This window comes from Plectrocnemia conspersa, unplaced genomic scaffold, assembly GCF_051122295.1.
Source record: "Plectrocnemia conspersa isolate PC_06_02 unplaced genomic scaffold, ASM5112229v1 ptg000008l, whole genome shotgun sequence".
NCBI classification, from domain to species: Eukaryota; Metazoa; Arthropoda; class Insecta; order Trichoptera; family Polycentropodidae; genus Plectrocnemia; species Plectrocnemia conspersa.
In genome coordinates, this window is record NW_028277172.1 from 4,430,506 (window position 1) to 4,449,219 (window position 18,714).

Genomic DNA, 18,714 nt, shown 5'->3' on the forward strand with positions numbered 1-18,714 from the left:
AAGTCGATAAGTTATAAAACTTCTGATACTCATTGCAATATATAACTAAAAATTTTTTGTTCATGCAGTATTAATTAAACTATCGCACTGCAAAAATATAAAATAAATTTAAATGTTTGTTTATAGGCTGTAAGTTTTGTGACTTATCGACTCACATTTAATAACCTATGTTCGGCTTTGATATGTTTTTCAAAAAAATTTATGGAAAAAAATGTTTTTCATTACAGATATATTCACTTACGACGCATTTTTTCCGATAACTCAAAATCATTTTAATTTATTTATAACATTTAGGTTATTTACGTAGACTATAGATTTTTGGTTTTGTTTTATTAAGTTAATTTTATTCTAAGAAAGTCATAAGTAAGTCTTTCAAAATTCATATATTCTTCAAAGTTGATTTCGGCATCCGCTTGGAATGGCAATTTAACAGTTAAAAATTATACAGAATGAATGATGTATTTGTTGATTAACATGTTTCATGTGCCGCTTTCAGTGGAATAATTTTAAAATTGAGGTTGTGTTATATATTGCATAGAAATATAACATGAATGTGATTGGTTGAAAACTGTTTTGCCATCTTTATACTTTAGTGTGAGAGTGAGATTAAATAGATACTTAAATGTGCTTCGAAAATTTGATAATTATAAGAAATAAGTTACACTACTGACTGCTTTATTGACACTATTAATTTAATACATTTAATGTATACTTAGATTGTTTTTAATATTTTTTAAATTTACAGTTGCAAGACGATAACGATCAACAATCGGTTCTTCGTCAAATATTGGAAGGAACTTCCGGTAGAAATTTACTAGGTTTATTAACGTCTCCAACTGGCATTACAGGCGTTTGCGTTAACAATAACGATATTAGTTCTGGAACGTCTACTCGATCAGTATCACCGGTTGATAGGTAAGTTATTATTTTTATTTTATTTATAATTGATATTATTATATCTTATTTATTTTATAGCTCTTTGATTGAATTGCAAGCTAAATATAACGCCAAACAAAACAGCTTCTTGAACGATGTATCTTCATCGTTGATTGCATCTAATCCGGTTAAAGAATTGCCTCCAACACAGATACCTACTTTTGATAGAAGCTCAATAAATAGGGGCTCAGTTCGATTGAGGGAAATTGGAGTAATCGGTAGAGGTGAGAAGAGGAATAATGAAAATGCGAATATGACGCAATCAATGGGTGGCGAAGTGGAGTCTTCTCCAAGAGGGCAACCTTTGGCACGAGTTCCGAGTGCTCCGGGGTCTTTGAGGTATGGATATGTTTTCAATAGTCAGATATGCCAGAGTAAATAAAAAGGTAAAGACCAGTCGTATTTTAAAACAAATCTTTCAACAATATAAAATGCGAGAGAGAGATTTTAAATAAAATACTATCTGTAAAATTTAAACTGCTGTTTTGTAAAATGTTTTTCCTATTTTAATTTACTCTCACATATCGATGTAAATATGAGATTTCACATCACAACATCTCACGTGAGCTTTTTTAATCTATATATCATAATATATGATTTATTTACATCATCAGCTTACGCTATGTTGCGTGATATATGTGCTTTATTTATATTAGTTGCACTATGTTTATACACACAACAGAGGTCTGACGCCACCGCAAAGAGCATATTCCATGACCGAGAGTCCAGGACCGGATCTACCAAGACCGTCGCCGTTCCTCTCTAGGAAAACGTATAACTTTAACAATTCGTTGGATTCTCCTCCGTTGATTTCGCCGAGGTTGAATCGAAAACCGTTCCCGGAACGGCAAGGCAGCTTTACCATGCAACATCCGTTGATCGGAAAACCTGGTTCTATGTGAGTACAGTACAATTTTTAACTATTATACATTATATACAGAGACGGACTGGAGAATGGCGGAGAAAGTAGTTTGTCCATTACATAGTTTGGCAATCCAAATTCATCAGCAACATAATAGGGCTACCAACCCTCAGTTTTATTCTCAATTATTAATAATAGTGATAAGGTTTCACTTAAAAGTATGCATTTGTCTTGCCAAAGTCGTTTGACGTTTAGATTAGGGTTCTCAATCATTCAAAGTCTATTCGAATATTGAATAAAAAAATGGATAAAATTTTAATTTTTATATTGATATTAATTTCTTTAACCAATTATTAGTAAAATAATATTTAATTAAAAAATAATTATTGGTTAATTGTAATTATTTTTAATAACCATCAATTACTTTTATAATCGCTGAAATTTTTGAACATTTTAAATACATAATTTTACCGAATTTATTGTATATAAAATAGCTAATAATGTTTGGAACGAATTTGATATACATAAAGATCGGATCCGTATCGGCGTTCATTTTTTGCAGATTTGCATATAAATTAAATAACTAGAAATAAATTAACCGTGATCGAATTATTGAAATGATTGAAATACAATTTTTGAGTCTTGAAACGTAACATAAACTCCACAAAAATTTGCGACACACACCTGTTTTTGAGATAAGCGTTATACGATAATAAAGGGTGGGCCTTTCTAACATTTTGTTTCGTTCAACGAACGAATTCTGCGAATTTCGGTCATAGTAGATACCGCCAATAAACATTCGTGTTGCTCAAATATACAAATTGTTTCATCCTAAATTGTTTTCAAATTTAATTAGATTGTATGAACGAATATTCGATATTTATATGGATGAAAATCGGGCGAATATTCGAGTATTCGATTCAGAACCATAGTATAGATCCTTTTTATGAAATTCTTATCCTTTATATTTTACAATGAAAAATGAAGCAAACCATTTCAAATGAATATGGGAAGAATAACAAGATGTTTGTCGAATAATTGCTGTTGCTTTGAAGAGTGACTGGCAAGTGCAACACGTAAGCACATCAGAAGCTTAAAATGCATCAAAGTAGAACATTCATCGATGAAAGTTCAGTCCACTGATGCATGTTTGTCACTCCAGCAAGTATGGGAGTGGACTAGAAATGGAACAGTATGAGTTCTGTAGCAGAATCTTCTCGACGAGCTGACACACTACAATTCATCGTAACAATTAAAATCGCCGAGAAGCAGTGGAAGCAATAACCTCACTTCTGAAGATATATCAAGTTGTTCCGTAGTCTTTGTTAAAAATTAAAACGTAATACATTTACTAAATTATATATTCTCCATCTTTTTCTACAATTATTCTCTAGATCAATTTTTTATATCTGATTAGAAAAATATTGTTTTTATGGAAGCAATAAATTATTTAATGCCGTTTTTGTAGAATATTTTTTTCCACTTAAAAACTGTTGCAGGGATCTAAATATATGATAGTCGTTTGGAGCAATGTCTGAAGAATACGGTGGATGAGAATGAAGTTCCAAAGAAAATCCATTGATTTTTTCTATCATCTTCTTGGATACATGAGCGCAAGTGCTGTCTTAGTGTAAAATTACCCTTCTTTAATTTATAAGGGAAGGTCTTTTTTATGGCCTGAGTCGCTTTAAAACGAATTATCTAGGCACGCGATGTCTGTCTTAATTGTCTGCATATAATCTAATAACTCATAATGAATTATGCACTTCAAATCCCACCAAATGCATGACATTATCTTATCGTGGTGTAATCTTGTTCTCGGGCTTAGAATTGGGGGTTGATTGGCACCCAACGGTTGCCTTTTACGTCGCGTATTAAAGAAATGGATCCATTTCTCATCTTCAGTAACAATTCGACAATTCTGTCAAGTTGTAATATCATTCTTAAATTCGGATCAAAATATTTCGTTATACTGAGATCAGTCTTCATTACAATGAAAACATTTTGTATGAAAGTTTTTCGGGGACAAATTGAAGATTCGTTATATTGGGAATTTCGTTATTTCGGTATTCGTTACAAAGAGATTTGACAGTATCCCAGTAACCGCCGCTTCAGCAAACTTTATGAGATCTTCAATGGTTCAGGATAGACTGAGCAATTTATATATAACAAAGTTTTGTAGGACAAGTGGCTGTCAAAAATTAAAAAAAATTATAAGCCGTTCATATTAGTCTTAGAGAAACAATATGTATTTAATAAATCAGGGGTAGGAAACCTGCAGTCTTTCAGGCCATTAACAGAATCCAAAGTTTTTTTGTAGAGGGCTGATACAATATTTTTTACGGGGACCCAAAATTTTCGCCACTGATTTTGAGTTCATTAATTAAAATTTTAATTTATATTAAAATGTAAATTATTATAATATAGATTATAGAAATCTATCTTTTTGTGTCAATGTTCAACATTAAAAACAGTATATACTTCAGAAGTTTCATAATTAAATTGTTTATGTATTTATATTTGCCAAATTTCAATAAAACTTTGGCGGACGGATGGTGACAGGTGGCAGTTACACACAGATTAAGTAGTATTTTTATTAAAAAGATTATTATAATTTATAAATTATGTTACACTAGGCACCACCGGCCGTTGTCTTCTAGTCAACGTCCATCAAAAGAATGTGTTGTCCTGTTACCAGAGTGCCGCCAATTTTGGCCCATAATAAATAGATAGGTTCCCACAAAACGTTTTTTCAAAATCCATGTTTTTTTTTTCTTGACAATTTTATTTTATCTGTTGAGATTATATTGGGCTGGTGGCGCATATGGCTATACTTGGCTTAATGTCATATAGGTATATGCTTTGATTCCCGTCAGAAGCAAAATCAAAATAAACAATAATGCACTGTTAATAAAATAATCAGTCGCTACCAATGAGACTAATTGCAACAATTGCTGACAATAAAAATTATTTGGTAATTATTATAATAAAATACTAGCAATGGTGTACAAGAGATGTCTTTATTCCTTTACATACATATTCCCTTCCCTTATATTCTATCAACAAAAATCCGGCGAAGCAGCCAACGGGAAACCATCATTGCTGATTTCACTACCAGCATAATTTGAATACTCAAGTAGGCTAAGAGCCATAAGCCATAGAAAAAAAAGGCAACACATTGAGCTTTTGTGCTAGATTCTGTATCGTTAATCTCGGACTTGCTTTGATAACAGCCTTAATATCCTCACTAACAACCCCTAAGAAATACCTCCTTATGTAGATATTCAATGTCAAAATTCCCGGAACAAAATTTTGAGAATCACATTTGCCGCTTTCTAAATTGAATGGCATCCCTGCCCATTGCATGATATTTTTAACTGCTATTGCCGTATTATGACCGAGTTGAAATTCATAAAGCATAATATATGAAATTCATAAAGCACCGCCGTTGTTGATTTAGGGTTGAAAATATCGAAACAAAAAATATACTGTTACTAAATAGCATCATTGATACGACTACTGTTAACAAACACCGAAAGAATAGTGAAATTATCTTTAATTTATAAAAAGTTATACATTTTCGCAAATGTAAAAAAAAACCGCAAAGACTAATGGGACAACCTGATATCAGCACAAGAAAGAGGTTCAGGTTCAACGAAGAAATGCACGAGTGATTTTCATTTTTATTCATCTTTATATAGTTACCATACTTTGCTAATCATTTTTGTATAAATAAAGTTTTTGGAACCTTGTCATAAAAAAATAAGATAAAATTATAAATATAAACTATGGTTCTGTTCAAAAAAATTATCGCTGTTTAACAGTCAACTAAAAGTTTTTTAAATGTATCATTTTAATTCTTGTACCGCCACCAGGCCGTCTCTGATTATACACTACACCGAAGCTTATTGAAAGTTCAGCGTTGATTTTTTTAAAGTGCATGCTTGTGTGTAACTCTCGAGCTTTAAAATCATTTTATTTGCTTTTATGTGATTTTTTCTGATTTTCAGTTTATTATGTGAACTATCCATTACGGAAGACAATGATTAACAGCACTGCTGTGTGTTTTATGTTGCATGTTAATTTTGTTTATCATTTTTTTTAATATAACAGGGACCATTCTGTGTATTATTTCTTCATATAAACATACTTTTTAAAGATAGCTCTTCTAGTATTACTTAACGTACAATGTAAATTTAATAACAAATTAATAATAAGGTAATGAATGTACATAAATATTTATTATTGTATATAAATCTATCGATTAATGATTAAATATTGCATTTATTCTTAATAATAACATGTAATAAATATGTAAAAAAAAATATTCTTATTTTATTTTAATTTTATTTTTTTAAACTATACCTCTTATGGTGTATTTTGAGCATGGTATTATATTTATAATATACATAAAAACGATCAGTAAAACGATATTTATCATCTAATTTAAGAGTTTAACATGTGATTAAAGATTCAGTGTTGCCATATATACATTTCACTTAATTATCGACTCCCCCCTTTTGAATTAATTTCATTAAACATATATATGGTACTCCTGTTACACATAATTATACATATATACACGATTTAACAAATTTAATATTTAGATTTATAGATTGTGATTTTTAACTCGTTCATCCCTTTTTTAACTTTTTAACTGAACACTTAAATTAGATGTCCCCTTTTTTGCTGAGCCGTTTTAACATGCTTGCGCTTATGTTTAATGCTTGCGGTATTGCCCACTAACCGTGCAGGGAGGCCGGACTAGACTCGTGCACGCCGCCAGGCTCTCCGCCAGTGTATCGCCGGTTGGCTGCAAACCGCGAAGAAAACGTCTTCAGTCGACTGACTGTGAATACGGCCGTATCTGACAACATTACGGGTGGACACATCAAAGAAAATTTAAGCAAAGTAAGTTAAGAAGTCAACTGCAATTTTTTGATTTTGGTATCCTACTATATTTAAAAAAAGATTAAGAGAGGTATTTGATCATTTTTTTTTAATTTTTATGATGTAACAGAATATCATTTCTACAATATGACATATAACATTTTTGATTATGATTGTGTGATTGCTGCTTTTTACTGCAGTTTTCAGGACTCACCTATCGGCGTCGGCGTAACGGTACGCTCTCAGTTTGATGCTCAATAGCTTAAAATCTCGCGCTAAAGTCTGTGAGTCGATTTTAGAAGTGTTTTAACAAGATCTAGGTTGTGGCCTTAGGATATCAGTTGAAGTTAGGCTCTCAACCATATGTCTATTTTTAGGCAATTACGATAAATCGCATCTATGAATAAAAAAACTTACTAAAATAATAAAGTTAAGCTTAAAATCATTTTTAAAAAATATGTATCATTCCATCTGCGGCTTACTTCGTGTACTGTTTTTAATTTTAATATTGTTAGGTTAGATCAGCCGTTGAGTTTGATTACATTTTACTAGCACTATAAACCAATTGTACTGGGAAGTTCTGGGGTTGAATACCATGTAGATTTTATTGTGTCTGGGAGATCGGATTGAGTTTTCCTCGATTTTCTTAATATCACAGTTGTATATATATATATATAGTGATGAATAATTTAAAATAAATCAAGCATAGTAATTTATGAAAAGTTGCAAAAACTAGTTTATAATTAGTATAATATATGTCACTGATTTACAGACTGATTTTAGTCTAGTGTTTCACTATTTTTACCCCGTTGTAACGCATTGGGTTAACGCATAAATTTACATATGTACTTATTATAAATATATAAAAATCAAAAGATGTTCTTGTATAATAATATAACTTAATATTTGATTTAGCCGATAATAAATTACATCATAAATCACTCTTTTTATATTATTATTAGTGGAATATATTCTTGTTATTTATCATTTAACTGAACCGGATTATAGCATCCGTTTTTCTTTTTACAAGAAGGAACATATGATCATGAAAAGATACTTACATATGATTTTCTTTATCGATTAGATCAGCGATCGATCTCCTCTTCGATGCACACACATAGCTGAAGGTCACACGGCTGCCGTGCAATCGCTTTTCGCTACCGACGATATACTCCTCAGTGGTTCAACAGGTTAAGAATCATAACACAAGACATAATATACTTTATTAGTAAATATATCATTTATAACATCATTTACAGATAGGACAGTTAAAGTGTGGGATTTGACTACTGGTCAACAACTACACACGTTAATGGGACATCCCAACAATGTGAAAACCGTACGCTATGATCCGTTGACGAGGCTGGTTTTCAGTGTTTCTGGAGCTTACGTCCGAGTGTGGGATTTGCGTTCTTCACCCGTCAAAGCCATCAAAACATTATGGTATAATTATTTGAAATTAAATATTTTTAAGATAGTATTAAAACGTATTTTTATGATCTAGTTCTTCTGGCACAAGTCAAGCGGGCGGTGACCAATTGACGACTGTGTCTCGCACTGTACAATTGCCAGTCGGGGAAACAAACATCTATGACATCATGCTTAATAAACAAGGCACGACTTTGTACACAACTGCTAATGATAAAGTCAGGATTTGGGATTTGCGAATGTAAATTATTTTATTATGACGTCATATATTTTTTTAATGTGCTTTTATATTATTTATTATGTATTCTTAGGTTTGAATGCAACGGTAAAATAGCAACTGGTCATCAAGCCGCCGTTATGTGCTTAGCTGTAGGACCGTTGACGGATGTCGACGATATTGTTGTCACAGGTTCTAAAGATCATTACATAAAGGTATTAATTTGTTGAATTATGAGAGATGTTTATAATAATTTAGCTAAATTTTATGATATTATATTTTTATAGGTATTTGAAGTGTCCGGTGAAGGAATAGGAAGTAACAGTAATGTCCCACGACTACATTTGAAACCACCACATTATGACGGAGTGCAGTGTTTGTGCTTGAACGATGATGTTCTATTCTCGGGCTCGAGAGACACTAGTATTAAAAAGTGGCACTTGAACTCACAGATATCACCACACGTAAGTTCCGTACTTCATTTATTGTTACTATATCAAAGTAACTGAATGTATTTTAACAAAAAAAAAAATATTTTATCACAAATCTAGGTGTTATTTATAATAATTACTGACCTGTCCTAAATACTGTTTCAAAGTGTTTTATGTCAAGATTTTAAGATTTGATCTAAGATAAACAAACTAAAATATTTTTTTTAACTAATCGACATAAGAAGTTTATTTTAATTTTTGGTACCAGTATTTGTATCTATATTTTATATTATTTTTTGAAGACTGTCTACAATGCACACAAAGGTTGGGTCAATGGATTGGCCCTTCTGAAAAGAGGAGAGATCTTAGTGTCAGGATGTCGCACTGGCCAATTGAAGCTATGGGACGCCAACACCTGTAAGCAGTTGGCGTCCATAGAAGCCGATAACTTTGGCATCAATCACGTAGCTACCAATTCCAACCAAATATTCACAGCGTCCAAGTGAGTGGCTCTAAATTATATATATATTTTTGTAATCATATTTCAATACTTATTTTTTAAGCCCGTTTATATTATAGCAGTCTTTTTTAAATACATATGTGTATGTAAAATGGTAATGAATTTATTAGATTTCGACTCTCGTAACACAAATGTGATACGTAAATGATAATTTATTATATTTTTTAAAATAAAATAATTAGGTTCTGATTTTTTTTTTATACAAAACCGATAGCCATACAGCTTATTTCTACAGTAGAATTTGTATAATATTATATTTTTCCACAATGCATGTTTTTTAAATAACAGTTTTACTGTCACACTTTAAATTTTATCAGTAACATTAAAATCTTTTCAATTTATTGCTTTTTAAAGATTCTTTTATATATTGCCAATTATTTGATTATATTATAATATACCAAGTATAAAAATTAAAATCAGCACATTATTATTAATAAAAATCAGTCAAAAATATTGTAATGCAGTGTAATCTCATTTAAATCATATGTAACCCAAAAAAAAAACTAAAAACTAATTACTATGAGTATAAAAAACAATTTTACTGTTACTGCTTTTTAAACATTTTGTTTCTAAAATCAATATTATTTACATTTTTATAATCAATTATGTTATATCATATATTAAATTAATTTAAATTTAAAAGCATTTACCGAAATATTTTTTTAATTAAAAACAATTTCGGCAAAACATTGGTATTTTATCATAATATTTTGTGTATTTTTAAATTGGCTTTTTACCAGAATTCCTTATAATAAAACTTTGTAAAAAAAATATTTTTAGAAAATTAATTATTATTATTGGCCTGTATTGATTGAATCCATAATTATGTTTTATTTGGCCAGTTATTTTATTAAATGGTCATTAATTATTAAAAGATTTCCAACCACTGTTGTTCAAGTCGCTGAAATATTATATCAGTGATAATCTTAAAATATATTCTCACTTGCTAACCATGCGTGATCAATTAGGGGAGTGCCACAGGAACAGGGTGTTTCAAAATTAATATATTCATGAGTTGAATTAAATAAAACACCCTAGTCATTAATTAAAAAATTTGAACCGAAATTCTCACGCCAAAAATCAAAAAAAATTATATTATTTGCTAGTCAAATATCAAGTTACTGTAGAGATGATAATTCTTACATCTGCAGGAAAGATCGTGAGAAAAATATTTACGCAAGGGAGATCTTTATTTATATAATAAATCAAAAGCGCGACAAAATCACATCTTTTATTACTGGTTGGTCAACGAGTAATTCTTCTTCTCGTCGACCGACCTCGAGAGTCAGCTGATTCCGTTCTCGATCTGTAAAAGCAAGCTGGTATTTGCCGCTCATTTGCTAAAAATACGTGACTGAAGGTAGAACCAGCGCGATAGACAGTAGTATAAATCGGTGACTAATACCAAAAGGTCCTGGTTTCAATTTTATTAGCAAAAAAATATTACATTTAAAACACTTCAAAATCACTAAATTTTGTTCACACAACTGGTCGGTCAGCGAGTGGTTAAAACCCTTGTCGACCGACCTCAAAAGTCAGCTGATATATAATCTTGACTCGCGATAGCACACTGCTCACCGATAGCTTACATTCGCCGTTCACCGAACTTAGCTATACACATTCGAACTGACGAGGTATTGATTCGTCGACGCTAATGAACGCTTAAGTACAATAAGCCAGTGGTATAAATCAGTGATTAATACCAGAAGAACTTGGGTTTAAATCCCTAGTGTTTTTCAATTTCTATTGCGCCTGGAAGATCGAAATATTATTATAATTCCGATCGATTGTCACAGATTAGATTTTCCTAGATTTTACCAATCTCACGAATGAATATCGTCATGACTAATTAAAATTGAACTAGGGCGTACATTTTAAGTATTAATTTTTTTAAATGAGCTTATAGAGAATATCATAAATGCATTAAAAAACTGTAGATATAAAAAATCTGAAAGATAAAAAAATTGAGATAGGGTTCTGTGGGAACTGGACAAAAAATAGTACATTCAAAGTGCTTCAAAATCACACGAAAAACAAAGATATACAAATGGACGGTCAGCGAGTTGTTAAAATGCTTGTCGACCGACCTTCAAAGTCAGCTGATATATGATTTAAACTTGCGACAGCACACTGCACATCGATAGCTCACATTCAAGCTGAAAACGTATTGATTGATGCTTTGCAAAAAGTGACTGACGTTTTATTTCCCGGCATGATAGACCAGAAACATAAGTCGGTGATTAATACATCAAATATGTGCTCGAATCTCTAGTGTCTTTCAATTTGTACAGATTAATATTGTATGATGACCAGATTTTGAAAATATCAAAGGTGGACATTAAAAAAAGGTTACTTTGAACATTTTTTCTTGAGGATAAAATTTTTGAGAAGGACGTCTGGTCACCCCATTATTGTGATAAATATTTAAAAATAAAATTGGGCTAGGTTGTGCGTGGTGACATCTTTTGAATGGAAGCTATAATATTAGTTTATAATTCATCAAATAATTGTCACTGATTTGCAGACTTTGACTTCAGTCTGGTGCCCCACTACTTACTTAGTAGTTGTTGATTGTATTTACTCCGTTGTAATGCCTGTTATGTTACAACAATTTTAAATGTTACTGTCCATTTATTCTTTAAAAAAACTGACTATTTAATTCAACAATTTTTTTTTTAACTTAGTCAAATTAAAGGTTTAAAATTAATAAGGTTTGCTGAAAAGTTAAGTAAATAAAATAGATGTAAAAAATTGATATTTTTTTAGCGATTATAAATCAATATTGGTAATTGAATTGTCATATTTTTGTACCAAAGTGTATTTAATTTTTTTTTGGTTAAAAAATTTTTTCTTAATCTTGATTCTAGTTATATATAATATATAAAAAATAAAAATAAAATAAATCAGAACATAAAATTTGCCAAAAATATTCACGTATCTTGTATTGATAAAAAAATCGACTGTTGTAATGTAAACGGGTCTCTAATATGAAAGGTCTTCATGCTTGAACGTCGTTCACATTGTGACCATATGTAATGATTGCTTTTACAGCAGCGGCGAGGTGAAGATATGGCGATGTCCGATGGCGGAACAATGAATATTACCAGACCCTAGTCCATATCTTTCCGCTTATGATTTTTTAAACGATCCCATGATAACATTCCTCGTCGCTCTTGCATGCGCGCTTTATTTGTTAATATTTTACGTTTTTATAAAGTTAACCGATATTTTGAGTTCGTTCTTTCGCAAAGTAACTACACACGTGCACTGACACACGAGCACTGTACTATCGAGTTTTACGTAATCGAAAGTAATTGAAGTAAAAATATCGACGATCAGACGAGTGGTGATATACTATCTTTATATATATTATAATCTATGTTTATATATTTTTTTATCATGCATGTTATTTACATAAGTCGATGTGTTAGGTCTGTTTTTAAATCGTTTTATGTAACTCATGTTGTATACAAACATTCCTTACTCAACTATCAATTATTATGATGTAAGATTCTAACATAAGATCTGATTCTTTGAGTCAATTCATCATTATAAGTAAATAATTTATGTGTATGAGACAGTAATATTATTTGAGGGGCTTAAAAGCAAAAAAAATATTTGTTTAGGAAAGGTAATATCATATTTATAATATAACATATTCTATTTAAAAATTACTAATCTGGAAAAATAATCTCTTAGACTCAAAATTATCAAAAGTATCTTGCTAGATTTTGCTGTAAGTAATGAAAGGTGCTACATATATTAACTGAGATCTGTGATCTGTACCATCGCTATATGGGAAATATTACAAGAGCTACGGCTATCTATGTGCCTATTTCAAAATTGCAACTGTACAAAATATATTTAATATTGTGAGTATTTTAGATGAGAACAAATCAATGAGACAGTTGTGTAAAATTTTGAACTTAAGCTGCAATATCTAAACAACAGCTTAAAGGAGTGCTTTTTCTGATACGCACATCCACACGACTCTAAAGTATTCGTATTCCAGTATATGATAAAATTATCTAATCCTTCTGGTCTTGCAAACGATCAATTGAACATAAATCTTTGTTCCAAAATTATTCAGAATCTCCAAGTCATGTAAAATTACTAATAGTAGTGCTTTCATTTTAGGTATACACGTTAACGTAACTCTAATGATTCATATCGCAACATTCCTTGCATAAATTTTGTAAGAAATAAGACAATACAAAGAACACAAAGCTATTAAGTCAATGTTAAAAACAAGAACAAATCGCCGTTTCGCTTTTACGCCCCTCATTTGCACATCACATTTCTTCATTCCCGCTTAAAAATGGGATTAACGGAATCATCACGCGCGTATCACAGCTTCACACGTCATGTTAACGTTGCGACGATGACATTCCAGCACCTGCCACTGGTCAGATTCCGTTTGGCTAGTAATGTTCGTAAGCATGCACATATCCCACGTGCTTTTATGTTACTTGCTCTATATAAAATCGTATTGACGACCCGTGAGGCATCATCGTCGTCACCGTCGTCGTCAATCAAGCAATAGATACATAGAAGCGAAAAGGTTCATCTTCCAATATTTTATTTATATACATATTTTGTGTGATACGTGTGTCTCGGTTTTTGAGAATTGCTTATGATCATCATCCATCGTCTCGTTATAAACGTTCATTGTTAGTTACTTTAAATTGATTTTATAAATTGCAACTATTATCTCATTGATGCTTTAGAATTTGGTACTAATTTGCCATTATTAATTATTTACAGTTATACAGTGATGTCTCCCTATTTATATTAATGAGGGCATAGATACTGCAACTTTATTAAAACATACGTAGTTTATTAAATTTTGGTAAAAGAATATTATATTTATCGGAGACATCATTGCGCTTGATTGTATCGCTATGATTATTATCATTTCATTCCCTTCCCGCATCTTTGAACATCGTTAATACTAATAACACTAGAAAGTCCTATACTCCATCATTAGAAATATTCATATCAACGTTTTAACAACAATAATATAAAATGATTATGAGATGCTTATATACGGAAACTATTTTTGCTTATTATAAATTATGAATAGAGTTCTGCTTCGTGTTGACGAGCTTTACGTAAAATCTAAAGAGTGTATTCACTGTGTGCTTACGGCGGAACACAAGACATGTGTTTTTTTTATTTATTTTGGTTTTCTTTTTATTTATTTTTTATTTTTTATGTTCAGTACGTTGTTTTTAACTTTCCTATTTCATCCTGAAACTATTTCAGCGGAGGGCAAGTCAAGTTTTGGAACGTTAACAACGCGAGGATGGTCAACTCTTTCGACAGCTGACGGTTACCGCCGACGTCTCCGGCCTCGTCGCTCAGGAGGAGATTGAACGAATGTTATCCGTCACACATAAGTAGCAGGTTGAAGTTTTCAGTTTGTAAATAATACTATCTTCTCTTATATAAAACAAAGTCCGACCATTATTTTATATTAACAATAATAAAATGTGATATATATAAACCGCGTTACGGATGAAAAAGACATGCGATTAGGGTTAGGATTGTTCCGAAGGCACAATCTCAAAGATGATGTGTGATCATTCAATATTACCAAATACGTTGCTATGGCACTATTGTTTTTGATAGCGTATTACGGATCCTTATAGTTAAGGCCTATTTCGATGTGAATAATTCATAATAATAATTATTACTTGATTTGCTATGTTTGAAAATTTTATGTAAACGATGATGGTTCTTATTATTTGTAATTGTAACATATGATATAAAATATAGTGTTTTACAGTACCTGGTATGATTTTTTCCTGATGAGAAAATTCTATCGATAACGTTGACCTAATGCAATTTTATAATATATTTAATACGATAATATTAATTGTTTTATGTACAAAGTGCGCTAATAAAGATTGAAGCATGTTTAATACATATAATTTATTTTATAGCTAGTTACAGTACAGTCAAATTATTGTAGATCGCAGTGAAGCAACCACTTAACAACTCTTCAGTAATTAGTTTTGTTTTTTATGACATTTATTTAGATGGCAGTAAAAGGATTGTTTTCTGAAGCCTCTTTATAAGAGCGTTAAGCTTGTGTCGTTGTCAATGTTGTTAATATCTATTTTGCAGGATTTTTTGTGTGGTCATAGTCTGAAATGATAGACGTGCATCATTATACTGAACTTTGATGTAATAAATTACTGCTAAAAAAATTTGTATTTTAATATGTATCAAGATTTGAAAGTGTTTTATATAATTCTACGCTGATCAAATTGTTTAACTGCTTCATAGCTAGTGCATTATAGCATTATATGATAAATTCAATCTTTATTGGTCCACTTTGTATTAGATTTGTAATCTCAATTAATATATCCAAAGAAAGGTGTGAGGTTTTATAATCGAATAAAATAATTTAACTTAGCATACATATATAAATATATTTGTACGTTTTGTGAATCTGAGCTACTTTTGCGATGTTTTTTATATTAGTACAAAATTATTGAATCGTGTTATTGTGAAAAAGTTTACGGTTAATTAGCTATTGTTAAATATTTTCCATATCACACACATTTATACGAAATATGATAATAATATAGATCTTGCTGTTTCTGATGGTTGTTGTATGAAAGAATTTATCAATTGGTCGAGTAGTGACGCTATGAAATATATATATATATATATATGAATATATAGATGATATTTATAATTTTCTAATAGTATTACAATATACTAGTCAATGTATTTTATTGAAATCATATTTTTATATGTAGTATTTCAAACGACCACTCATATGTATGTAGTTTTGGCATTTATTTTTAAATATATACTTATATAAACGATTATTAATTTACATTTTGTGATATTGTAATTTTTTAGCTATCACCGCATTAGCTAAACGTAATTATTGATTTTTTTAATTTTAATATTATATAAGATGACTGATTTTTTTTTATTCACAATTTCTGTATTATTGTCTAGATATGAATAAATAATTTATAATACAATTGTATTTCTTTATTGTCCTTAACACAATCCTACAAATCGTATGATTGAATTATCTTATGTAATTAAAAAATCTTTAACATACATTTAGAAATATATGAAATGCTTCATATAAGATTCTGACCTATGACATTTAAGGATATATTATAAAACTTTAAAAGATATTATAATACAAGGTTTTTTTTGTATAATATGAATATTAATGATTATTAACCGGTTATTTGGGAAATGTTAATGTCTTTTTTGACTTAACATTGATTCAAATTATCATTAATATTTAGCCAATATTTATAATTTGATAATGTAATAAGTTCAATCTATCGAAATATATCTTACTGATATTTTTTTTTATGTCTTTTTTACACATTTGTCATGTAATGCATCAATATATTTTTGATCAGAATCTTTGGATTATTTCTACGTACAAATTTTTGTCTGTATCCAAGATTTGGATTATGTACATATTGGCTTTAAAATAGTTTTGTACAATAGTAATTAATTTATAAGGACTCTAATGTTATTTGCGTTGATTTGGTCATCCTGCAGATATTATAACATCGATGGGATAGTATAAGATATAGAAAAAATCTAAAACAGGGTAGCACTTTCATAGATGCGCTGATACTGAAATTTACTTTAAAAAATATATGTTGATTTTTACTTTAAAACTTACAATGCAAAGCTACTTTATAATTATAATAATTTGGGGATCATACAGACTCTCATTTGTAGGGGACCTTATTCTTGAAACTAATAAATAATTAATTACTGTAACCAAAAGTGATTATTTAACAATAGTGCGATTACACACAGGCTCTCGTTACGACTAGAACTAAAAAGTTCCTTGATAAATTACACGCAAGGATCCTCCGGTGTATTGAATGAATATTTCTTAGTTACGAAACAGTCACGGGAAGCAAATATATCACCGGAAGACAAATAGTACCGTATATTATACCGAGATATCCATCAAGCAAATGTCACTTTCTAAAGGCGTATACTTATTTCGTCGTTTAAGAAGCGAGTGCAACGATTGGCTGGATGATTGCTGCATGATTGTGATTTATAGATATAGTCCATCCAAGATATGAACGCTCATCGTCATAGTATTGGTGAGAGAATATAATAGGGTGACCATGTGAAATTACATGTGCAATTAATTTGTACTTTTTTAATTTAATTTGTTGAGGAGTGTAAAATATCACTTTCTCACTTTTTTGTTTATTTATATACATCTTTAACTTAAAAACATGAGAGCAGTTTTGGTATCACTCTCTAGGTTGTATATCTGTTCAATATAATATTTTTTAAAATACCAATGGAATATTACAGGAATTGTTTTATTGATTACAAAATACCATAACATGACAATTTTTTATAATTAAAATATAACACATTATAATTTTTAATTCAATTTCCAACGTATGGTCACCCTACCCTTAAAACAGCCCTAATTTAGTATTTGGAACGTTCTCCTATCGGAAAACTATATATGTATGCATGCATGCGTACACGCACCCTTATTTACAACACAACGATGATGAGCGCCAACATCTTGGACGGGCTATATCACAGGCAGACTCCGTCAGACAATCGAAGAGACTAGCAGACGCCCGCCCGTCATGGAGTCCCTCTCACATCGTGAGAGGGCCTCCACCATACAGGCACCGTAGCAGAGAAGGATTAACCCCGCTATACTGTCACTACCACGCCAACTACAAGACCTCTGAGGATATTCCACCGACAACATCCATGCGCCAGCTTCTCTACCACTGCACTGAAAAAACACCTCGCCCATCATCTAATAAAATTCTCACTAGCTTCCACCTGCGTCTTACTGGCTGCGAAGTCACACCCCCAAAGGGTTAGAAACCTTAAAATGATAATTAAAATATTTTTAATACGCTACATTCCGCTATATTAGCATAATTTTAAATGTATGCATATGTTTTAACAATAGCCAAAATTTCTTTCAAACTATAATACAAAAATATTTATAAATGTATATATATTGCCATATCTTGAACAACCTCAAGTTCGCACGATATTTTTACAAGCTTAAGGTTCGCAATCACGCGGAAATGCGTGAACGGACCGTAATGTATTATTAACGGTATTTCGCTTTTTAAAAAGTCAAAAATTTCGGTATTGTAGTTATAATATTATTTTTTTATTTTCTGTGTAGTACTACAATATTGTAGGTATTTTTTATTACTGGAAATCTTGTTAAATTGTGATATTATCGACATTTTTTGCGGTGCAGTGCCTTTATATTATATTCAAAGAACGGAGGATACAAATTTTTTGATTAATTAAAACTAACACTGCATGAAACTGCGTATTTTTAATCTGTATCTATACCTCTCTTATACGATAGATAATCGTTATAGAAAATTGACATTTCCGGAACATAAATAAAAACACACTT

At 30.6% G+C, this 18,714-nt stretch overlaps 1 protein-coding gene across 10 annotated transcripts in view; it reads left to right on the forward strand.

Moving 5' to 3' along the window:
* The window catches only part of Klp31E (kinesin-like protein 31E), a 69,466-nt gene extending 54,392 nt beyond the window's left edge, over positions 1–15,074 (forward strand). For 2 of the 10 annotated variants that reach the window (XM_088189851.1, XM_088189852.1), the window contains exons 14-24: positions 746–915; positions 976–1,275; positions 1,619–1,834; positions 6,553–6,709; positions 7,773–7,878; positions 7,948–8,131; positions 8,193–8,357; positions 8,428–8,548; positions 8,621–8,797; positions 9,067–9,266; positions 13,678–14,684. In XM_088189851.1, the coding sequence (XP_088045977.1) occupies positions 746–915; positions 976–1,275; positions 1,619–1,834; positions 6,553–6,709; positions 7,773–7,878; positions 7,948–8,131; positions 8,193–8,357; positions 8,428–8,548; positions 8,621–8,797; positions 9,067–9,266; positions 13,678–13,777 (1,896 nt within the window). In that variant the 3' untranslated portion in view covers positions 13,778–14,684. Of the gene's footprint in view, positions 1–227; positions 389–745; positions 916–975; positions 1,276–1,618; positions 1,835–5,808; positions 6,124–6,552; positions 6,710–7,772; positions 7,879–7,947; positions 8,132–8,192; positions 8,358–8,427; positions 8,549–8,620; positions 8,798–9,066; positions 9,267–12,335; positions 12,519–13,677 lie in introns of those variants that run through there. The other 8 variants (XM_088189857.1, XM_088189858.1, XR_015810394.1 and 5 more) reach the window with 7 other exon arrangements.
* The last annotated feature ends 3,640 nt before the right edge of the window (positions 15,075–18,714 follow it).